The sequence below is a fragment of the Saccopteryx bilineata genome, chromosome 2 (assembly GCF_036850765.1).
Source record: "Saccopteryx bilineata isolate mSacBil1 chromosome 2, mSacBil1_pri_phased_curated, whole genome shotgun sequence".
Classification (NCBI taxonomy): Eukaryota; Metazoa; Chordata; class Mammalia; order Chiroptera; family Emballonuridae; genus Saccopteryx; species Saccopteryx bilineata.
The window spans coordinates 490,844-512,332 of NC_089491.1; the positions used below are offsets into that span (position 1 = coordinate 490,844).

At 54.6% G+C, this 21,489-nt stretch overlaps 1 protein-coding gene and 1 non-coding gene across 4 annotated transcripts in view; one reads left to right on the top strand and one right to left on the bottom strand.

Annotated features, from left to right (window-relative positions):
* The window catches only part of PNPLA7 (patatin like phospholipase domain containing 7), a 69,782-nt gene that overhangs the window by 1,284 nt on the left and 47,009 nt on the right, over positions 1 to 21,489 (top strand). For 2 of the 3 annotated variants that reach the window (XM_066255594.1, XM_066255595.1), the window contains exons 2-14: positions 309 to 343; positions 1,717 to 1,791; positions 1,924 to 2,011; positions 2,762 to 2,841; positions 4,472 to 4,563; positions 4,677 to 4,817; positions 5,392 to 5,551; positions 8,470 to 8,550; positions 13,078 to 13,206; positions 13,628 to 13,708; positions 14,611 to 14,734; positions 15,437 to 15,577; positions 15,855 to 15,980. In XM_066255594.1, the coding sequence (XP_066111691.1) occupies positions 311 to 343; positions 1,717 to 1,791; positions 1,924 to 2,011; positions 2,762 to 2,841; positions 4,472 to 4,563; positions 4,677 to 4,817; positions 5,392 to 5,551; positions 8,470 to 8,550; positions 13,078 to 13,206; positions 13,628 to 13,708; positions 14,611 to 14,734; positions 15,437 to 15,577; positions 15,855 to 15,980 (1,351 nt within the window). In that variant the 5' untranslated portion in view covers positions 309 to 310. The remainder of the gene's footprint in view (positions 1 to 308; positions 344 to 1,716; positions 1,792 to 1,923; positions 2,012 to 2,761; positions 2,842 to 4,471; positions 4,564 to 4,676; positions 4,818 to 5,391; positions 5,552 to 8,469; positions 8,551 to 13,077; positions 13,207 to 13,627; positions 13,709 to 14,610; positions 14,735 to 15,436; positions 15,578 to 15,854; positions 15,981 to 21,489) is intronic. The other variant, XM_066255596.1, reaches the window with a different exon arrangement.
* Positions 20,585 to 20,660, bottom strand: TRNAA-GGC (transfer RNA alanine (anticodon GGC)). The gene has a single exon. It is a non-coding gene; the product is annotated as a tRNA-Ala (tRNA).

Here is a 21,489-nt window from a genome sequence, read left to right on the forward strand (position 1 = left end):
CACTAGGCCTTGGCCCAGTTGCTCAATCCCCTTGACTAGCTGGGACAGGAGCAGGGACTTGGCTGCAATTCTAGGTGCCTGGGTGACCACGTGAGGGTTGTTTACAGAAAGGGAAGTGCCTCTGTTGCTTCTGAAAAGGCAGCTTCTCACATGATTTTGCTGTCAATGAAAATGGACTTTAACATAGAAAAGAACCTCTGGGAAGGCTGGACGCATTGCTCTCCTGTGTGACTGAGTCGGTCAAACACCTGCCCTAGTTGGAACCGGTCTTTTCTTCTTTTCACCTGGACTGTTTGTTTCCTTTTCAGCCATGGAGCAGGGGGAAGAGGATGCCGGCCCTGAGGTATGGAGCTGGAGGGATCCAGGTGATTTGGAACTGTAGTGTTCCCAGTTAGGGGTGTGTCTGGACCAGCAGAGCAGAAAGGGTCCATGCAGCCTCTGGTTAGCTCCTCGGAGTCTTCTGAGTGAGGAGTGGCCCTGTGTCTGGCTCCTCTGAGGTTGACTCGATGCCTTAGAGCCACAGTGAGAAGCTGGAAAGTTTGAGATGCCCAGCCATGGAAACTGCACATAGGCTGCAGAGCACTGTGTGACCCTGTCCTTGGACAGTCCTGCTGTGCTGGGAGCGAAGGGTGCAGCTGTGGGTCTGAGCAGTCAGCCTGGGTCAGGAGGGGCTGGGGGCCTCAGCTCAAGAGCAGGAAGCCTCCACGGCTTCCGTTGGCCTACTGAAACCTAGTGCAGAAGTTGAGTTTTCTGGACTCTTATCGTCCAGACACAGCACTGCTCGTGAGATGTTGTTCTCAGTGCCCTTCCGCTCCTGTGGCTTTCTGATCCTGGCTGACTGGAAGGTCAGGGAAGCGGCTTTAGTTCTTGGGCCTGTGCAGAACCTGAAAGGATTAACAAGTGCTCGGCCCCGTCCTGTTCCTGGCTGCCTGGAGAGAGGAATGTGGACACAGAGGGGGCAGGGATCGGAGAGCCGCTTGTTTGCTGGTCTCACTTTCCTCTGCATCTTCTTTGGGAATCAGCCAGCCCCCTCCACAGGGGTGGCTTCTGAGGCCAGGTTTACTCTTTCGCCGGGGCAGCGAGGGAGCAGGCTCACCGCCTTTCTGTGCTGTGAGCCGGAATTTAATGTTCTCAAAATCCAGAAGGTCCTTGGGGTTTCTCAGCACTGCTGGTGCTTGGGCTCCTGTGGGTGCCCTGGGTCCAGCAGCTCAGGGTCCTGCTGGTGACCAGAGGGCACTGAGAGGTGGCCTTTGCCCCTCTGGGAGCCAGTCTGGCCTTTGCCTCTGGACTTGCACCCTGAGTGCTTAGGATTCAGCTGTGTGGAGCTTTTGCTGTCAACACCACCCGGCTGCTGGCCCTGCTCTACTGTCCTGTGTCCTGTTGGTGACCAGAGGGCACTGAGAGGTGGCCTTTGCCCCTCCGGTGGCCAGCCTGGCCTTTGCCTCTGGACTTGCACCCTGAGTGCTTAGGATTCAGCTGTGTGGAGCTTTTGCTGTCAACACCGCCTGGCTGCTGGCCCTGCTCTACTGTCCAGTTGGTGGCCATGGACACAGGTCTCTCTGTGCTCCTGAGCGTGTGGGCTCTGTGGGCTCAGGCCCTCAGTTCCCGGAAGACTGCTTCTTCCGTGAGGTCTTCTCCCCGACCCAGAGCTCTGTCCTCGCTGCCCTGGGAAGCCCTGCCCGCCCTGCCCTTCCTGACCGTGCTGCTCTCCTCCAGGCGGGCGTCTGTCTGGACACAGCCCTGCAATCCTGGTGGCTGCAGGTGACAGAGCAGCATTCACAGTCAAACATGGTAACCACCTCGCCCCTGGCCGCCCCGGCCCCCAAGGCCTGCTCGCCCCTCCCCTTGTCCTCAGCCTGGGGTCGGGTGCAGCAGGCTCCTCACAGCCTGTCTGACAGGTGCTCTATCTGCCATCTCACCCAGCTGACGGGGATGGCGATCGGAGCCCTCCTGGCCCTGGCCCTCATTGGCATCATCGTCTTTTTTGTGTACAGAAGGCTCAACCAGTCCCGTGAGTATATTGCTTCAGACTCCAGGGGGAGGGGACGAGGGCCTGGAGGAGATGGGGAGGTCTGGGGGACTTGTCCTGTGTGTCAAGCTCCTGGGAGCATCTCAAGCCCTTGGTAGCTTTTTTGTATCTTCCGAAGCTGGAAACGGGGAGGCAGTCAGACAGACTCCCGCATGCGCCCAACCGGGATCCACCCAGCACGCCCACCAGGGGGCGATGCTCTGCCCACCAGGGGGCGATGCTCTGCCCATCTGGGGTGTTGCTCTGCTACGATCAGAGCCACTCTAGCGCCTGGGGCAGAGGCCAAGGAGCCATCCCCAGCGCCCGGGCCATCTTTGCTCCAATGGAGCCTTGGCTGCAGGAGGGGAAGAGAGAGACAGAGAGGAAGGAGAGGGGGAGGAGTGGAGAAGCAGATGGGCGCTTCTCCTATGTGCCCTGGCCGGGAATCAAACCTGGGACTCCCGCACGCCAGGCCGACGCTCTATCATTGAGCCAACAGGCCAGGGCCACCCTTGGTAGCTTTTGTTGAAAACCTCTGGCCATCCAGACTGCGGCTGAGTCTGTCAGACCCACAGGGTCTGAGTCTGTCCAAGCTTTCTTAGCTCTCCTTCAAGCGCAGTTTCCGTGGGAAGAATACCATTTCTGCATCCCCTTGGTGTGTCTGTCACAGCTCTGGACGGGACTCTGCCTTCCCTCCCCCCTGCTGAGTGACATAGTGGCCAGGGCTCAGGCGGCCACTCTGCTCCCTTGCAGGACAAGTGCAGCCCACCCCTCAGTACAGGTTCCGGAAGAGAGACAAAGTGATGTTCTATGGCCGGAAGATCATGAGGAAGGTAACCTGACTGTGGGTCCTTGGGCAGAGCGGCCTGTGTCCTCGTAGCCTCGACTCCCGCTGCCTAGAGACAGCTGTGTGCCTGGGGCCGTGCACAGGCTGCGGGGTTTGGGGAAGGCCTGGGTAGGGGGCTGGTGGGTCCAAGCATTCGAGACTGCTTTGGCAAATGTGCCGAGGCAGAGGCCCCGTCGGCCCTGTGAGTGGATGTTTGTCTTACGTAGGAAAGAGATAGGAAGGCCCCTTCTGGAAATATCCCTGGGGCATGGGCATGGAGTTTCCTGGCTCCCAGGCTGAGATTGGTGGTCCTGCCAGGATTTGGGGCCAGGTCCCCATGAGGTGGACTCCTCCATCTGGGGACAAGCAGCCTGGTCCACCCATTCCTGGTGACTCCAGCCCACTCCCAACCCTGAAGGCAGGAGAAACCCAGACTTCCCCGAGGTCCGCTGTAGAATTCAGGCTGTCAGTAATGGTTCATGTTGTGTCCTTACACGGTTAGTTCATGTTCTTTGTAGAAAACTTGCAATGTCAGACGCGAAGGTGTGTGTGCCCTGGTGTGGCGTTCTGCTCTGACCAGTGTCAGGTGCCGAGGACGGGAGATAAGCCAGGGCTGCTGACGGGTGTGGTGGCCACTCAGAGCCTGAACACTGCTGCTCTTGCTGTGTGACGGCTGGCCTGCTGTGTGGGGACAGTGTGGGGTTGCCTCACAGCCTAGTGCAGGGCCACACAGAGGCACCCCCAGCAGGTTTGAAGGAGCTCAGGCATGTTGGATGAGGACTGTGCAGTGGCACACTGGACCAGGGCCGAGGAGGACAGGAGTGTGGTCCAGTAGTGTGGGAGCACCTGGGAGGGGAGTGGGAGTAGTGGTGACCACACACCCACAACACAGCAGACACCCAGGGGCCGACACACCTTGGAGAGCTGAGGGACAGCAAGGGGGCCACAGCTGCCTGAGGGGGATGGCCTGCATCCAGGGTGGGAACCGGGCACTCTGCCCTTGTGACACTGCCCCCTGCCCGGCACAGCCAAGTGGGCCTTGTTGACGGGGTAGGGGCAGAGAGCCCTGCAGCCCCAGGTGATTGTGCAGGAACTGGGTTGAGGGAAAGGGAGCTGGGCAGGACCAGACAGGGCAGGCATTCAGTCATTTATTCACTGTTGTTACTTTGCTTTTATCTATCTATTTATTTATTCTATTGATTTGGGGTGGGGAGAAAGAGAGAAACATTGACTCGTTGTTCAACTTAGTTGTGCATTCATTGGTTGCTTCTTTTATGTGCCCTGACTGGGGATTAAACCTGCGACCTTGGTGTGCTGGGCCGATGCTCTGTCCACTGAGTCACCTGGCCAGGGCCAGACAGGCAGGCTCTTAAACAGCTGTGGGAGGAGGTGGCCTCCCACGGGAGGCGGAGCAGTGTCACCCTTCCAGGAGGAGGAGTCACGGGAGCTCTGTGGGCAGCTGCTGGCTGTTTGGGGATGTGGTGTGTGCTGGTGGTGGTGGTCAGCAGCACTCAAGTTGGTTCCCCATGCCCCGGGCAGGCTGGAGGCAAGTCCGAAGGGCTGAGGCTGACCCCTGAGGCTGAGATGTGGATCTAGCCTGTTTCAGGATTGTGACTCAGCCTCTCTCTTCACTGCAGGTGACCACGCTCCCTCATACGCTTGTGGGGAACACGGTCACCCCCCGCCAGCGGATGAGGAAGAGGACCAAGGTGCTGTCTTTGGCTAAGAGGTACTGGGACTGCCCTTCCAACTGCATTACATCCCAGATGCCCTCCCTGGGGGGCACTGCTGAGCTCCCCAGCTGCGGGGTTCTGTTCTAGGGCGTGGATCTTTGCTTTGTAGGATCCTGCGTTTCAAGAAGGAGTACCCTACACTGCAGCCAAAGGAACCGCCACCCTCCTTGCTGGAGGCTGACCTCACGGAGTTCGACGTGAAGAACTCGCACCTGCCGTCAGAAGTTTTGTACATGCTGAAGAACGTTCGGTAAGGGAAGCTGGGCACAGAGGGCTGCGCCTGCCAGGGACCACAGCAGGTGGGCATCCCAGGTGTCTGCCCGTGCTCGCTCGCTGACGGTTGGCAAAGCTCCACCCCTGCCGTCTCCGCCCTGTCAGCTGTCGGAGCCTCCTCACCAGATGTTGGGTGGTGTGTCTGCGTGCTTGTCAGCGTTTTTACCTCCAGGAGCGAGTGTGGGAAGTGAGTGGCTGGACCAGAAGTCGCAAGTCTGGGTCCTCCACCTCTCCCTGGAAACCCCCTTCCCTCCTGTTTCCGGCCCATTTCACCATCCCGGGAGGCTGTTTCTCAGTCTGGCTTTGGCTATGCATGGGGTTCAGGTACATAGTCATGGCTCCAGAGTTCTTTGAGCTGGAAACAGCTGACGGGGATTCCCAAAATTTAAGCTTTTGTCCTGATGATGACCGCGGGCTGCAGCCCTGTGGAAACTAGCGTTGTGGACCTGGCCAGAGGTGACACTGGCTGGGATCCCTCCCAGCCTCTTCCAAAGGCTGTCCCACCGGCTCTCCTCTCTGGATGGCGTCCATATGCGCTCTGGTTCTTTCAGGGTCCTGGGTCACTTTGAGAAGCCACTGTTCCTGGAGCTTTGCAAACACATGGTCTTTGTGCAGCTGCTCGAAGGGGAGCATGTCTTCCGGCCGGGGGAGCCGGACACCAGCATCTACGTGGTGCAGGACGGGCGGCTGGAGGTCTGCATCCAGGATGCGGTGAGTGTGCCCGTCTTGTCCAGGCAGGGAGCCCTCGCGGACGCAGAGGGAGGTGGAGGGCGCAGGTCTGTCGAGTGCCCCCTTAAGATGTTCATACATTTTCTATTGAAAAGTTAGTGTAAACCTGACATTTTGCTTTTTTGAGGAAAAGCGTGCTTTGACCCCGCGTTGGAAGGCAGCTGCCCCCTGGATGTGGGGTCGTCTTCTTTCTCGTGTGCACGTGGCGTTTTGTTGAGTGGGCTCAGGGGCATTTAGCAGGTTTTTTTTATTTATTTATTCATTTTTAGAGTGGAGAGAGACAGAGAGGGAGAGAGAGGAGAGAGAGACAGAGAGAGAGAAGGGGGGAGGAGCTGGAAGCATCAACTCCCATATGTGCCTTGACCAGGCAAGCCCAGGGTTTCGAACCGGCGACCTCAGCATTTCCAGGTCGACGCTTTATCCACTGCGCCACCACAGGTCAGGCCATTTAGTGGTTTTATTTCTGCATTTCTCCCGATCCACTCTAGGCATTTTGGTTTTTCCATTGATTTGAAGGAGAAAGGGAAAGAGAGAGAGAGGAAGGGAAAGGAGAAGCATCAACTCCTTCCATTTGGTCATGCACTCACTACTTGCTTCTCATGTGTGGCCCTGACCAGAGATTGAACCCACAGCCTTGGTGCGCTGGGACAGTGCTCTGTCCACTGAGCCACTCGGCCAGGGCCCATTCTAGACATGTTGAAATGTCCGACCCACTTTTTCAGAACACCGCTCATAGTTGGGTATTGATCTGCTGTGATCAGTTGCATCTTTGCCTTAGTTTCAGGTTTCACATGATAATTTTAACTCCAAAAAGGTAAGTAAGGTATTAATTCATCTGGAATCTAAATACTTGTTTCCTGCTCCTGTCAGATTATACCCTTTAGTAACAATTGCCGGGAGTGACCTCAAGGTCCTACCGACCAAGGTCTAGTTGCTTTGCAGGAGGGAGTTGGGTCCCTTGGCCCTGTGGTGTGACCCAGGCTTCCCACTGCCTGTTACTGTTTAAAGCTGGCACTTAGCAAACCCTGGCCTGCACAAGGTCACTCCCTAGTCTTATGGAAGTTCCCACCTGCCAGCCCTGGGTCAGGGCCCTGACACAAGAGGTTCCTGCACGCCCTATGGTTCTAAAGTTTTCGTGTGTGTAGCTTCGTCTGCGACCGGACTTGCTGGGTACTCAGAAGAGAACGTCCTTTGTCCAGGTCCTCCAATCAGGCTGGCACCGACAGGCCACATCTGTGACAAGGGTCCCATAAGATTGTGAAGGAGCCATGACTTCTATCACCCAGTGACGTAGCCGTGGTGATGTCAGAGCAGAGCACGTTACTTATTGCAACTGTTTTACTATATAAAATTAAGAAAGTTATACAGTGAAGAAGTTACAGTAAGCTAAGGTTAATTTATCATTGAAGAAAGGAATGTCCTTTTATACACTGAGCGCAGCCTAAGGGCAGTGTCTGCAGAGTTCTGTCACCCAGGTCACGTCTTCCTATCACCCTCCCTCAGCCCTGACCCCCACGTTGCTTCCCATGCCCTGTGTTGTTTCTGTACCATTTCTGTGTTGAGACAGAAATACTCGCCAGAGCACAGGGAACGCTGTCCAGGAGAAGGGCTGCACCAGGTAACCCCCAGTGTGTGTACCTGCCCCTGTGATGGTCACACAACCACAGATCACCAGGATGCATTTCTCAGAACGTGTTCTCGCCAACAAGCAATGCACTATGTAGGACGTCACCACCATTGCATGGTTTTCTTTCTCTTATTTTTTTAAATTTTAATTTGAATTTTTTGTATTTTCCTGAAGTTGGAAACAGGGAGGCAGTCAGACAGACCCCGGCATGCGCCCGACCAGGATCTACCCGGCATGCGCACCAGGGGGTGATGCTCTGCCCATCTGGGGTGTTGCTCTGTTACAGCCAGAGCCATTCCAGCGCCTGAGGCAGAGGCCATGGAGCCATCCTCAGCGCCTGGGCCAACTTTGCTCCAATGGAGCCTTGGCTGCAGGAGGGGAAGAGAGAGACAGAGAGGAAGGAGAGGAGGAGGGGTGGAGAAGCAGATGGGCGCTTGTCCTGTGTGCCCTGGCCAGGAATCGAACCCGGGACTCCTGCATGCCAGGCCAACGCTCTACCATTGAGCCAACTGGCCAGGGCCTGGGTTTTCTTTCTCTTTTAATCCAGTGGGGGAAAAACGTATCAAAATGCCATCACTTGGCCCTGACTGATGGCTCAGTGGATAGAGGATAGGCCTGGCATATGGACATCCTGGGTTCAATTCCTGGTCAGGGCACACATGGGAAGTAGCCATCTGCTTTTCTCTCTTCCTTCTTCCCTTTCTCTCCCTCTTCCCCTTCAATAGCCAGTGGCTCGATGGGTTCAAGCGTGACTGTGGCACTAAGGATAGCTCTGTTGGAGAACATCAGCCTTAGACTCTAAAAATAGCTCTGTACCTGAGCATTGGCTCCAGATGGGGTTGCTGGGTGGATCCCAGTTGAGGTGCATGTGAGAGTCTGCCTCACCATCTCCCCTCCTCTCACCTGAAAAAAAAAAAAAAAAGAAAAGAAAAAGTGACATCACATCACTTATAATGACAGTACCTAAATTTGGTCCTCACAGCCTCTGGTGGGGCCATACTCCTGAGGTTTTGTGGAGTTTGGCTCAGTCCTCCCAATGGAGACAAGCTCTAGGATTGGACGTCATGCCAGCTGGCTGGGTGTCTTCACGTTTTATATGTTCTCATATTTTCTGTCCTCTGCTTTTGAGTTTATCACCTCTGATCTAACAAGTCAGCCAGGGGGTGTGGCCTCCGCCACTCCCAATGGGCAGTGGAGGCTGGTTTGCCCAGCCAGCTGGGGCCAGGCTGAGCCCCTTGCCATTGGACCATTTTGCTCTGTTTCTCACATGCAGGATGGCACGGAGGTGGTGGTCAAAGAGGTTCTGGCCGGAGACAGTGTCCACAGTCTCCTCAGCATCCTGGACGTCATCACCGTGAGTGCCCCACCCCTAGTCTGTCCCCATTCGCCAGCATAGCAGGGCCCTCCGCACCAAGGCCAGTTGTCCACAGTGCTGGAGGCTGGTCTGGGGGGTGTGGGGGACCCCAGACGGTCGGGGTGTAACAGGAGCAACTCTGTGTACTTAAGCAGACTGAACATTTGCTCATAGGTTTGGGTTGTCTCGTAAATGGTTGTGTTTAGATTGGGTCATACAGGCATGTGGTCCACGATTTAAAAGGCACAAGTGTTGTAGGGTGAAAATGTTTCCTCACTTCCCAGGAGGGTCCTTCTCGGGGTCCTCTGTGCTGATGAGCACCTTTGCTATTCCTGGTCTTTGCTGTTCCCAGTTTCAGTGACTGTCCTTGTGTGGAGGTCATTTTGCACATTTGCAGTTCAGTGTGCGGGGCAAATCCTTAGAAGAGACTGCTGGATCCCAGGGGCACACACCTGCACAGAGGCCAAAGCCCCAGGCACACCTCACGTCCACCAGCTAGTGAGCAATCTGAGATTTGACTTTTGCTAGTCTAGTGGATTAAAATTCAGCCCATGTTATCTTGTGGTCTTTAAACTTTTTGTTTACTATGGAACATTTCAAACATTCAGAGGTTGACAGTCGCCGTGTGCGCTGTCACAGCCAGCCTCAGCTCGGCGTCTTGTTGCCTCTTCTGGTGAGGACTTCCACGTGCCATAAAACAAACCTTCCGTGTGTGCTAGCTGAAGCCTCGGGAATACAGCAGGTGCATTTGACTTTAATCTTATCCTTTGAAGTTATAGTTTTTGGCTTCATATTAGCTGATTGTTGAGCCAGCTGGCACCTCAGTTTCTCCAGATGTGGCACAGAGGGTTCTCCAGAGCAAGTATGCGGAACCTTGGAAAGGATGCCTCTTCACAGGGCCCAGGGTCTGGGCACTTGTGTGGCACTCATGACAGATGGACCCTTCGTGGGATTCCTCCAATACAGCCCTAAGTTCTTATGCATGATAGGGGGTGCCAAGCAATGAATAGAGCCTTTGGGGGTATCCAACAGCTCTGTCAGACCAGCACAGACATGATTTGAGTTTATTTGGGGTCCCAGATGGAGGCATGGAAGGATCAAAATATTTCAAATTAAATGAAAATGAAAACATAACATACCAAGATTTGTGGAGTGCAGCTAAAGCAATGCATAGAGGAAAATTCATAACCAAAAATTTCTGTATTAGAAAAGAAGAAAGGTCTCAAATCAGTGACCTAAGCTCTTATCTTAGGGAAGTGGGAAGATAGGAACAGTGAATGAAAATGCAAAGCCAGCAGAAGGAAGAAAAGCATAAAGATAAGTGCAGAAATCAGTGAGATTGAAAATAGGAAAATAATAATAGAGCAAATCAACAAAATTGAGAGCTGGCCCTTGGAAAACACCGTCCGTGGAGGAACCCCCAGCCAGAGCAATGAGGTGAAGGAAGAGGACACACCCTTCCAGCATTAGAAGTGGAGCAGGGACATTTCCATGAGTGTGATAAATAGCTTTGTCCCCGTCCGATCAACAACGTGGTTAAAATTTATGAAGCCTGGAATGAGACAAAGTATCAAAATTCCCCTGATAAGGCATAGATTATGTGATCAGTCCTGTATTTGTTAAGTTTGTCGTCACAGTTCTCCCCACAAGGAAAACTCCAGGCACAAGTGCCTGCATGCGGAATTCTGCTCAACATTTAAAGAAGAAATAATGCCAACTTGACACAAACTTTTGCAGAAAAAGTGCAAAGGAGGGAATACCTTCCATTCATTTTGGAGCCACTACTACCCGGACACTGAACCAGACACATCAGGGGCAAAGAAAATCGCCAACCGGCCTCTTAGGAACAGAAACACAAAAAACCCTCCAGAAAATACCAGAAATTTGAATCTGGAGGTATGTTAAAGAGGATAATACTACATAATGGTTATGAGTTTATTCCAGGAATGTGAGGCTGTCCAATCATTCAAAAATAAGAAGTCAGTGTGAATAGAATTGTGTACCTGGAACCTATGTAATTTTATTAACCAATGTCACTCCAATAAATCCACTAAAAAAGAGAAACAAAAAAGAAGAAAACAACAAAATAACCCTCGTAAATCAGTCAGTGTGCTTAATTTAAGCAGGTCAGCAGACTAAAAGAAAAATCATGCGATCATCTCAGTAGAGGCAGAAAAAGCATTTGACAGAATTCAGCATTCTTCAGAAAACTAAGCAGAGAATGTCCTAAATCCAATCAAGAACATCTGCAGAATCTTACTGCTGACATGAAATGGAGGAGACTGAGACTGGGCGTTTCCCTCGAAGACCAGAATGAGCACAGAATGTCCCCTCTCGGCACCTGGGTCAGCCCCACCTGGAGACCCTGCCAGGCAGTTACGGTGGGAACCAGGTGTGAGATGTGCATGTCAGGAGCGGGGACAGTCCTACAGAACCCATAGGAAGTACCAGAGCTCATGAATGAGCCTAATGAGGCCAAAGTCAACATCCAGAACCAATGGTGTTTCCGAGTGTTCGGAATGAACAACAGGAAATGGAAAATTAAAAAAAAAAAAAAGACAGTAGCATTTGTAATAGCACCAAACCCCACAAAATCCTTGCCTGTTGATATAACAAAACATGCAAGATCTCTGCTGTAAATGACCCACTGCTGGTGAGGGGTCAAAGGAGGCTGAGCAGATAAAAGGGAACATGCCATTCTTAGGTTGGGAGATGCGGTATCATAAGAAGGTGAATCTCCACAAATAATTCTACGTAATTCCAATCAAAGCTCTTTTTCCTGGGACAAATTGATGATAAAATGGCATGGAAGGCAACAGAGCTAGAATAGCTGAAAGAATTTGAAAGAAAAAGTGCTGAAGGACTCTACCTGTTCACGTCACACCACAGGACCCATGACCAGGGTGGTACGACGGTGACACAGGCCAGCTGCCAGCAGACAGCCCAGAAATGGGCATAGGCACAGGGTGAGCTGGTCATCAGCAGAGGCACAGAGGTTGTCTTGTGAGAGACGGCCTTTTTTTTCTTTCTTTTAAATTTTTGATTTTTAGAGAGAGGAAGGGAGAGAGAAAGAGAAACACTGATCTATTCCTGTATGTGCCCTGACTGGAGATACAACCCTAACCCTTGACTTGTCCAGATAACGCTCTTTAACTAAGCGAGCTGTCCAGCCAGGGCGAGAGAGACAGGCTTGTCGGCAGGTGGTACTAGGACAGCACTCCACATGCGAAACACATCTCAACTCAGAGGGTCACAGACCTGCACATAAGACCTAAAGGGTCCAACTCTGAAGGAAATACTGAAGAAAACCCATTTCCTTGTGCTTTGCAAAGATGTCTTTAATACGACACAATAAGCATGATTCATGAAAGAAACAAAATTGGTTAATGAGACTTCACCAGAATTAAAACTCTGGTCTGTGAAAGACACTGTTAAAAGAATGAAAAGTCTGCCCATAGACTGGAAGAAAATATCTGCAAAACACATCTGATAAGGAACTTGTGTCCAGTTTACGAAGAACTCTCAGAACTCCGTGTAGGGACGCAAGGTGTCCACAGGCACTTCACCGCAGAGCCACGACGTCAGGTCAGCACACGCCCGAATGTGCCATGAGCAGTTGGGCGATGAAGGTGGAAAACCAGCCACTTAGGATGTCGGATTAGAGCTCAGCCTGCAGCCCTCTGCTCCCCGAGGTCCCCGAGGTCGGGGCCCCGTTCTCCACTTCCTGGTGGGTCTTCCTTCCCAGCGTGCCACCGAGGTGCTTGCTGCTCACACTTGGGGACTTCCAGGATTGGGAGGTGACCGTGCAGGTGTGTGTATGTGGGTCCTCGTAACTCCTCGTGGCTGGTGGGACACCGAGTAGAGCAGCCGCTGAGGAGTGAGCTGGTGGCTGCCCAGAAGCTGTGCTGGCACGTCCCTCCTCTGGGTACCCAGCGAGGGAAAGGAGGACACACACAACCCTGCATGTGAGTGTTTGCAGCAGCTTTGTGTGTAATTGTTCCAAACTGGAAACGTGTCCTTCATCCCTGGACGGGCAAGGACACTGACTCAGCCTCATTCCGGGCAGTCAGCAGTGGCGGTGGCTGCACACATCCCGCGTGGTGTGTCTCAGGTGCCTCATTGCAGTGACAGGAGCCAGACCCTGTGCCCATTCCTGTGACATTGTGACAAAGACAAAACCATCTGGACAGGAAAGAGCTGGGTGGTTGCCGGGAGCCAGGGGTGGGAGGAGAGGGTGAGAAGACTCGGCTGTGCACCAGCGAGGGCAGAGGTCACTGCACGGGGACCACACCTCCACAAATGCCCCTCCTGGGCCCTGTGGTGGGCGGCCTCCCTAAGCCGAGCCTCCTGCGTGGTGGACACTCACCGCTCACCTGGCAAGGCTGTGCGTGGGCATGACTTGTCTCCAGGTGGCCTTGCGGGAGGCCCACCTGGGCTGGTGTGTCATGCGCCGTGTTGCAGGGCAGGCATTCGGAGAGCCAGTCCACGCTCTCTGGACCCTAAGAGCACACGCTGTGCCCGTTGCAGGGCCACACCGCACCCTACAAAACCGTGTGTGCCCGTGCCGCTGTCCCGTCCACTGTCCTGAGGCTTCCCGCGGTGGCGTTCCAAGGAGTGTTTGAGAAATACCCGGAAACCCTGGTCAGGGTCGTGCAGGTGGGTGCTTCCCCCACCACCTTCCCAGCTCTCGCGGGGTCCCCGTGGGGCTCTGGGGGAGGGGCCCAACGGCACGGGTGGCACTGACCACTGGCCGCCTGGGCTTCCGGGGGTGCAGGGAGGACTGAGGGAGGCTTTGGAAAACCTTGTCCCATATATTACTCTACAGTAGGAATGTAGGAATTAATGTTCTTAATCTCGGAGAGGACTTCAGATCGGCCACTATCCCTGAAAGTTCTTTTACCTTTAAATTTCTTGTTTGAAGGAGTTTTAGATTTACAGGAATCTTACAAAAATAATGCAGAGAGCTCATGCCCCTGATGCTGAATCTTAGGTGACCATGTTGATGGTCAAAACTGGGGAGTTTCGGGCCTGTGAAGCCCAGGTGAGCTCACGGCCAGGTGGCCCCTGTCGCCCGCAGATCATCATGGTGCGTCTGCAGAGGGTCACCTTCCTGGCTCTGCACAACTACCTGGGCCTGACCACGGAGCTCTTCAACCCTGTGAGTGCGGCTGTGGGAGGACCATGGGCCTGCGGTGGCTCCTTCACCCGGAAGCGAGTGCCCGTGGCCGTGGCCAATTTACGGGCCTTGTGCTGAGAGCCCAGCCTGCCTGTCACTGGGCTGGGGGGTGAGGCTCCTTCTCAGTGCCGGAGTCCATACCCTGGACACTCACTGCCCTTCTGCCAGTGGCCTGTCGGGTCCTGTGGCTCCAATGCAGGAGCCTCGAGTTTGGTCTGAACTCGACTCCTTTGATTGATTAGCTGGTGCATGCCAGGTGATGGCCTGTCCAGTGGAGGCTCACCTGTTGTCCCTGGGGTCCCTTGACCCTCCTTTCTGTCAAGGCTGGGTGGGGTTGAGCTGAGGTCCGGGAGACGGGAGAAGCTCGCTGCCATGGTCCTGAGTCCTCGGGGGCAGTGGATGGGTACTCAGGGCCTGTAGCGTCCCCATGGCCTGAGGACTGCCCGGTCCTGGGAGCCCGGTGCTCGCTGGAGGCCCCGGCACAGCCCAGCCATGCCCGTGTTCTCTCATCCTGCCCCCTTCCTGACCAGGGCCCTGGTTTCCTCGTCTTCCTCTGCTGCTGTCTCAGGCAAACTCTTTTGCTTTCTATGTTCTTTTCATCTTAATGAAGACACAGTTTCTGATGATTTTAACCATTATTTAAACTTGCTGGGTCTTTGTTGCCGTGAACAAACCAGTCCTCCTTTTACGTAACTGGTTTCCTAGTTGGCCCTGCCCCCTCTCCCCCATCACGAGCCCCCTGGGGTGCAGCTGCTTCTCCAGGGAGCCCCAGACTCTCCAAGGGCAGCACCCCCTCTCCCCCGTCACGAGCCCCCTGGGGTGCAGCTGCTCCTCCAGGGAGCCCCAGACACTCCGAGAGCAGCACCTCCTCTCTCTCCCCGCAGGAGAGCCAGGCCATCCCCCTCGTGTCCGTGGCCAGCCTGGCTGCGGGGAAGGTGAAGAGGCAGGTGTCCTGTGGCCCTGGCCCTGAGGAGCGGCTCCCACGGGCCCCGGAGTCCTCCGACCCAGGTACGTGTCCCTGGGGCCAGCCTCTGACCGGGCCAGGCGGGCCTCCTTTCCCACACTGGCCCTCCAGCCTCCTGCTGTCTCCCCGTCTCTGCAGAGGGACTTGGCCCCGGGAAAGGCATTGGGGGAGGAGGCTCTGAGCTTTGTGCTCTGACCACACTGCTCTGAGACCTCAAGAGGGGCCTAGATTTGGGGAAAGAAACTGACCATTGAGGTTCCTTAGCCAGGAGGCCCCTCCAGGGGATGCGTGAGACATAGCTGCACGAACAGATCTTTATGAACAAGTGGTAACAATACCTGAAACTCAATAAAGCCGTCTCGCTCAGGGTCCCTCCTAGGAGGTTGTGAGGATTCACTCACCTGAAGGGCCGGTGGGGTACTGAAGCCTGCCAGGTTCATTCAGGGGTGCCCAGAGGCACCTGGCCTAGGGGTGGTACTGAGGATAGCACACGTGGCTTCCACCTGGGGCAGGAGTTTACTGTCCAGGTGCCCGGCAGGCAGCAGGTTCAGGAAGACCCTGAGCCTGAGGCTGTCCCTTGCCCCTCAGACACGGGGCGGGTGGGCACAGGTGGGCCAGACAGATGCAGGTGACAAGGACGTGTCCTGCAGGGGCAGCTGTGTAGAGGCTGTCCCTGTGCCCCGAGACCAGAGGTCTGTGCTGCTCTGGGGATGGAGGCCTTGCCTTACGCCCTGCCTTCCCCGCAGACCATGCGGGCAGCCGGGCAGCCACCTCTGGGCCTCTGCTGAGGAGGAGCCACTCCTTCCCGCTGCCTTCCGTCCACGAGGAGGTCACGGACGAGCTCGACAAGGCCCAGGCAGGCGACCAGGCCCCTTTGGCTCCTCCAGGTAAAAGACCCCTCTCCCGCCCTGGGTGTTTACCAGTGGGCAAGGCCTCAGGCCCGGGGGACCCTGAGCCACACTCTGGCCTGTTTGAGGCATTGGGGGGGGTCCTCTCCACACCTCCCAGTTCTTCACGCCCCTGACGTCGTGTTCTGTCGTGTGTGTGCATGATGCGGCCCTGTGGGCCCTGCGTGCCCCCCTCCCACCGCTGCAGGGCATTCCCCGTCACCATCCTCTTCCCATGCTGGGCTGTGCGCACCAGCAGGCAAACTTCCATTCTCAGAGAGAGCCTCCAGACCGCTCGGCCGGCACCAGGCTCCGCCGGCCCCTGGCTCTGCTGGTGCCGTGGCAGGATCGTCTCCAGGAGACCCGCCCAGTGCCTGCCACCTGCCGGCTCCTTGCTTTATTGGTGGGTCTCAGTTGCGGCTTTCCTCACTCCCACTGGGCAGGCTCACCCCCCTCCCGAGCGCCTCTCCTCACGGGACCTGGCTGTGCCGTGTACTGCTTATGAGTGCTGTGGTCCTTGTCACCTTCCTGACTGAGTGCTGTGTTCCTGGGAAGTCTGTTCTGGTCTGTGGTCAGCCGGCTGTGGTCAGGCTTGCCGTCTCCTCTTTGGGTCCCGCATGAAGAGTTGTCGTTTTGCATTCCTGCCCTTCCTGCGCCTCCCAGGGTGTCTTGTTGACCTGTGCTGACTCTGCGTGCTCTGTGCAGAGACCCTGCGTCAGTCTTGTGGTGAGAGGGCTTCTCGGTCTGTAAGTGGCAGGGACCCTCGAGCTCCCCCCTGAGAACCCGGGGCTGTGCGTGGGTCCCGGTGCTCTTCTCACGTTCCTGGGTCGTGAACACCCGGAGTCTTCCGGCAGCCCTCCACTTCTGCCTCTGCCATCAGACGCTTTCCCTCCTCCTGCCGCTCACGGATGCCCGGGGTGAGAAACGGCCCGTCTCTCGCTCTGTCTCGTGAGGGTCTGCCCCCTTCCCTCTTGCCTCGTTGGTGCCGTCTCCGAGACGAGGCAAGTTAATCCACCTGGACCTTTCTTTGGTAACAGCTTTTTTGAGATGTGATTCACGTGCCGTAAAGTTCTCCCCTTTCAGTGTACAACTCAGTGGTTTTAGTACATTCCCAGCATTGCGCCTCCATCCCACTGTAAGTCCAGAGCGTTCTCGTCACCAGCAAAGACACCCTTGCCCCATTAGCGTCACCCCCGAGCCCCGCGACCACTGCGTACTTCCTCTCTCCAGATTTGCTCGTTCTGGCTGTTTCATGACTTGGGTCTACTTTCGGTATCTTCCCTGGTATATCTGTGTGTTTCTCCACAAACGCCATGTTCTGTTCCCATGATGGCCGTGGTTGTCCAGCAGGCATACAGAATGTCCAGTATGCATACAGACTGTGCACATTGTCACTGGACAGTGATGACTTTTCATAGCTGGACTCACTTGTAAGCCAGCCCCCAGACAAACCAGCTGCTCCGAAGCCCCGTTCACACTCCTCTCCCAACTCTGAGTCTGGCTCCTGCTCAGCCTTGTGTTTGTGATGTCCACGCATGTTGAGTGTGCATTGTGCACCGTCCCCAATTCTCTGAGTGTCAGTGTGTGAGCACACAGGTACATGTTCCCGTTGGAATTGCTGGGTCATGCTGTGCACGTGTGTTTAGATGGACAGACTATTCCCGTGGTTTTCCACCAGCCACATGAGGCTGTCTGGTTGCACCCCTCTGCACTGTCCCCGGAACCCCTGCCATATGTAGCTGGGCACAGTTGAATTTGAACAGTTCGATTCTGAGTCCACTCAGGTACTCATTGGCCTTGGGTGTCAGGCAGCACATCTTGTCAGCCACGCATGTCATAGGCCACGCAGCTCCCAGGCCACACACATCACAGGCTATACACCTCACCAGACACGTGTCTCACAGGCCACGCAGCTCACCAGACACGTGTCTCACAGGCCACGAAGCTCACCGGACACGTGTCTCATAGGCCACGCAGCTCACCGGACATGTGTCTCACAGGCCACGCAGCTCACCGGACACGTGTCTCATAGGCCACGCAGCTCACCGGACACGTGTCTCACAGGCCGTGCAGCTCACCAGACACGTGTCTCACAGGCCACGCAGCTCACCAGACACGTGTCTCACAGGCTGTGCACCTCACCAGACACGTGTCTCACAGGCCACGCAGCTCACCGGACACGTGTCTCACAGGCCGTGCAGCTCACCAGACACGTGTCTCACAGGCCACGCAGCTCACCAGACACGTGTCTCATAGGCCACGCAGCTCACCGGACACGTGTCTCATAGGCCACGCAGCTCACCGGACACGTGTCTCACAGGCCGTGCAGCTCACCAGACACGTGTCTCACAGGCCACGCAGCTCACCAGACACGTGTCTCATAGGCCACGCAGCTCACCGGACACGTGTCTCACAGGCCATGCAGCTCACCGGACACGTGTCTCACAGGCCATGCAGCTCACCAGACACGTGTCTCACAGGCCACGCAGCTCACCGGACACGTGTCTCACAGGCCACGCAGCTCACCGGACACGTGTCTCACAGGCCACGCAGCTCACCGGACACGTGTCTCACAGGCCACGCAGCTCACCAGACACGTGTCTCACAGGCCACGCAGCTCACCAGACACGTGTCTCACAGGCTGTGCACCTCACCAGACACGTGTCTCACAGGCCACGCAGCTCACCGGACACGTGTCTCACAGGCTATGCACCTCACCAGACACGTGTCTCACAGGCCGTGCAGCCGCAGGAAGTCCCGCGCCCAGCCCGTGTGGCTGTCCCTAGTCACTGTCCGCTCTGCAGTGCAGCGGGCCCTGACATTCCCGACAACCTGAGCCCGAGCACCTTTTGTCTCCTTTGGGAGGAGGTTGTGTTGCCTTTTGCCCGTCTCCTCTTCGGTGACTTTCTTGTTCTTATTCACTAACAGGAGTGTTTACATATTTTTTTTTTTTTTTTTTTTTTTTTTTTACAGAGGCAGAGATAGACAGGGACAGACAGACAGGAACAGAGAGAGATGAGAAGCATCAATCATCAGTTTCTCGTTGTGCGTTGCGACTTCTTAGTTGTTCATTGATTGCTCTCTCACATGTGCCTTGACCGTGGGCCTTCAGCAGACCGAGTAACCCCTTGCTGGAGCCAGCGACCTTGGGTCCAAGCTGGCGAGCTCTTTGCTCAAGCCAGATGAACCCGCGCAGGACCTCGGAGTCTCGAACCTGGGTACTTCCGCATCCCAGTCCGACGCTCTATCCACTGCGCCACCGCCTGGTCAGGCTGTTTACATATTTTGTATGAGTCCTTTGTTGGACTCAAATGTGTGTATTAAAATATTTTCTCTCACTTGTCACCCAGTGATATCTCGATGAACAGAAGTTCTTAAACTTAGGAGTCCAGTTTATCAAATATTTCCTTTTTTGTTAATGCATTCTATATCCTGTTCAGGAAATCTGCCTGTAAGATTTTTTTTTTTATTATTAATTTTTAGAGAGGAGAGAGAATGAGAGAGAGAGAGAGAGAGAGAGAGAGAGAGAGAGAAGGAGGAGGGAGGAGCAGGAAGCATCAACTCCCATATGTGCCTTGATCAGGCAAGCCCAGGGTTTTGAACCAGCAACCTCAGCATTTCCAGGTTGACGCTTTATCCACTGCGCCACCACAGGTCAGGCCTGCCTGTAAGATTTTACGTTTTACTTTGTGTAGTTATTCCTCTAGGATTGGTTCTTCTGTATAGAGTGAGTAGGGGTGAAGATACATTTCTTCCACATGGCTATCCAGTTGACTTACCACATTTAAAAAATATATGTCGGTCCTGGCTGGTTGGCTCAGCATTAGAGCATCAGCCTGGCATGCGGATGTCCTAGGTTTGATTCCTGATCAGGGCACACAGGAGAAGTGACCATCTGCTCCTCCACCCCTCCCTCTCCCCCTTCTTTCTCTATCTCTTTTTTTTTTCTCTCTCTCTCTTCCCCTCCACAGCGATGGCTCAGTTGGTTTGAGCACATCAACCCACCTGCTGAGGCTGGCTCCGTGGAGCCTCTGCCTCAGGCGCTAAAAATTACTTGATTGTGAGCATGGCCCCAGGTGGGCAGAGCATTGGCTCCAGACGGGGGTTGCCAGGTGAATCCCAGTCTGGGCGCATGCAGGAGTCTGTCTCTCTATCTCCCCTCCTCTCACTTGGAAAAGAAGAAAAAAATAAATAAATAAAATTCAGTGAGTTTTTTCAAATGAAAGAAGCTTAGATGTTAGATAACTGAAGCTAATAGCATTCCACACGTGTGCATTACCCAGCTCTGTGAACACAACCAGTCACGTTCACACAGGGCAGAGCTCCTGCCCGAGGTTTGGACACTCACCTTACAACACATGCTTCTGGCAAACAGCAGACACACTCCACATTTTAAGCTTATGAATTGTATGACTAACAGGATCCTTCTATAGAAATGGACAGCCTTTAATGAATGTGTGTTTGTCACAGGCAGTGTGGTCAGGTTTTATTATTTTTTAAGGATATTTATTGACTTTAGAGAGAAAGAGGGAGATATATAGAGAGAGCGAGATCATAGTTGCCTCACTGTTTTTGTTCATTGATTGCTTGTTGTATGACTCTTGACCAGGCAAGGCCAGGGTTTCAAACCAATGACCTCAGGGTTCCAGGTTGACGCTCTGTCCGCTGCACCACCACAGGGTGGGTGGTTGGGTTTTATTTATTTTTTATTTTTTTATTTTTTGTATTTTTCTGAAGCTGGAAACAGGGAGGCAGTCAGACAGACTCCTGCATGCACCCGACTGGGATCCACCTGGCATGCCCACCAGGGGGCGATGCTCTGCCCATCTGGGGCGTCGCTCCGTTGCAACCAGAGCCATTCTAGTGCCTGAGGCAGAGGCCATGGAGCCGTCCTCAGCACCCGGGCCAACTTTGCTCCAATGGAGCCTTGGCTGCGGGAGGGGAAGAGAGAGACAGAGAGGAAGGAGAGGGGGAGGGGTGGAGAAGCAGATGGGCACTTCTCCTGTGTGCCCTGGCCGGGAATCGAACCCGGGACTTCCGCATGCCAGGCCGACGCTCTACCACTGAGCCAACTGGCCAGGGCCGGGTTTTATTTTTAATATAGACATTGGCATTATAATACCTTGGCTTCCTAGTGCTATTACCAATAAATAACAGTATGATAATGTGGTAAAATATGATACATATTACTAGGTTATATAATAATATCATGATAAATACTATCAGTACACAGTATCTCAGGACAGAGAAAAGTAGTTATTAATGGCTACGTTATTTCCAACATTTCAAAATCTTATTGCTGTAAGACAACAGCTGTACAGACTCCTTTGCTATGAAACATAACCTTTAAGATATTCATGGAAGTTGGTCGTGCAGCTCCTGGTAACAGTCTGTCTGTCCTTTTTCTGAGTACAGACCCCGCTCTTGGGCCTGGGAAGGGCGGCACGGCGCCTTCTCTCCTAGACCACAGCGGACCGGCCGCGGCCCCTCGCACTCCCGGCCACTTCCTCTGAGCCCACATTCCCACCGTTTGCAATTTCTGTGCTTCTGACAGGGTTTCTGTGAGTTTCTGAGCTGGGTCACAGATCCGGAGAGGCTCCTCCTGGGGGGCCTGTGCTGCGTTCTGTTGGGCGGCAGGCGCTGTGGTTGGGGCGGGCCTGTGCGCCAGGGCCCGAGGCCAGGGCGCCTTCCGTCAGCTTTCCTCAGGGAGCGTGTCTCCACCTTTTGTGGTTGAGGGTTTTCAGATGCGGGCAGGACTCCATAGGCGCCAGCGGCAGGGCAGCCCCTGGGTCTGGGGGCCACACCGGGCGCTGCCACAGGGGGAGCAGCACCCACCCCTCCTACCCCCTTGGCTTTGGGCGGCTTCTCCTCCCCCTCCTGCCTGGCCACACTTACTTCCTGGTCCGAAGCTC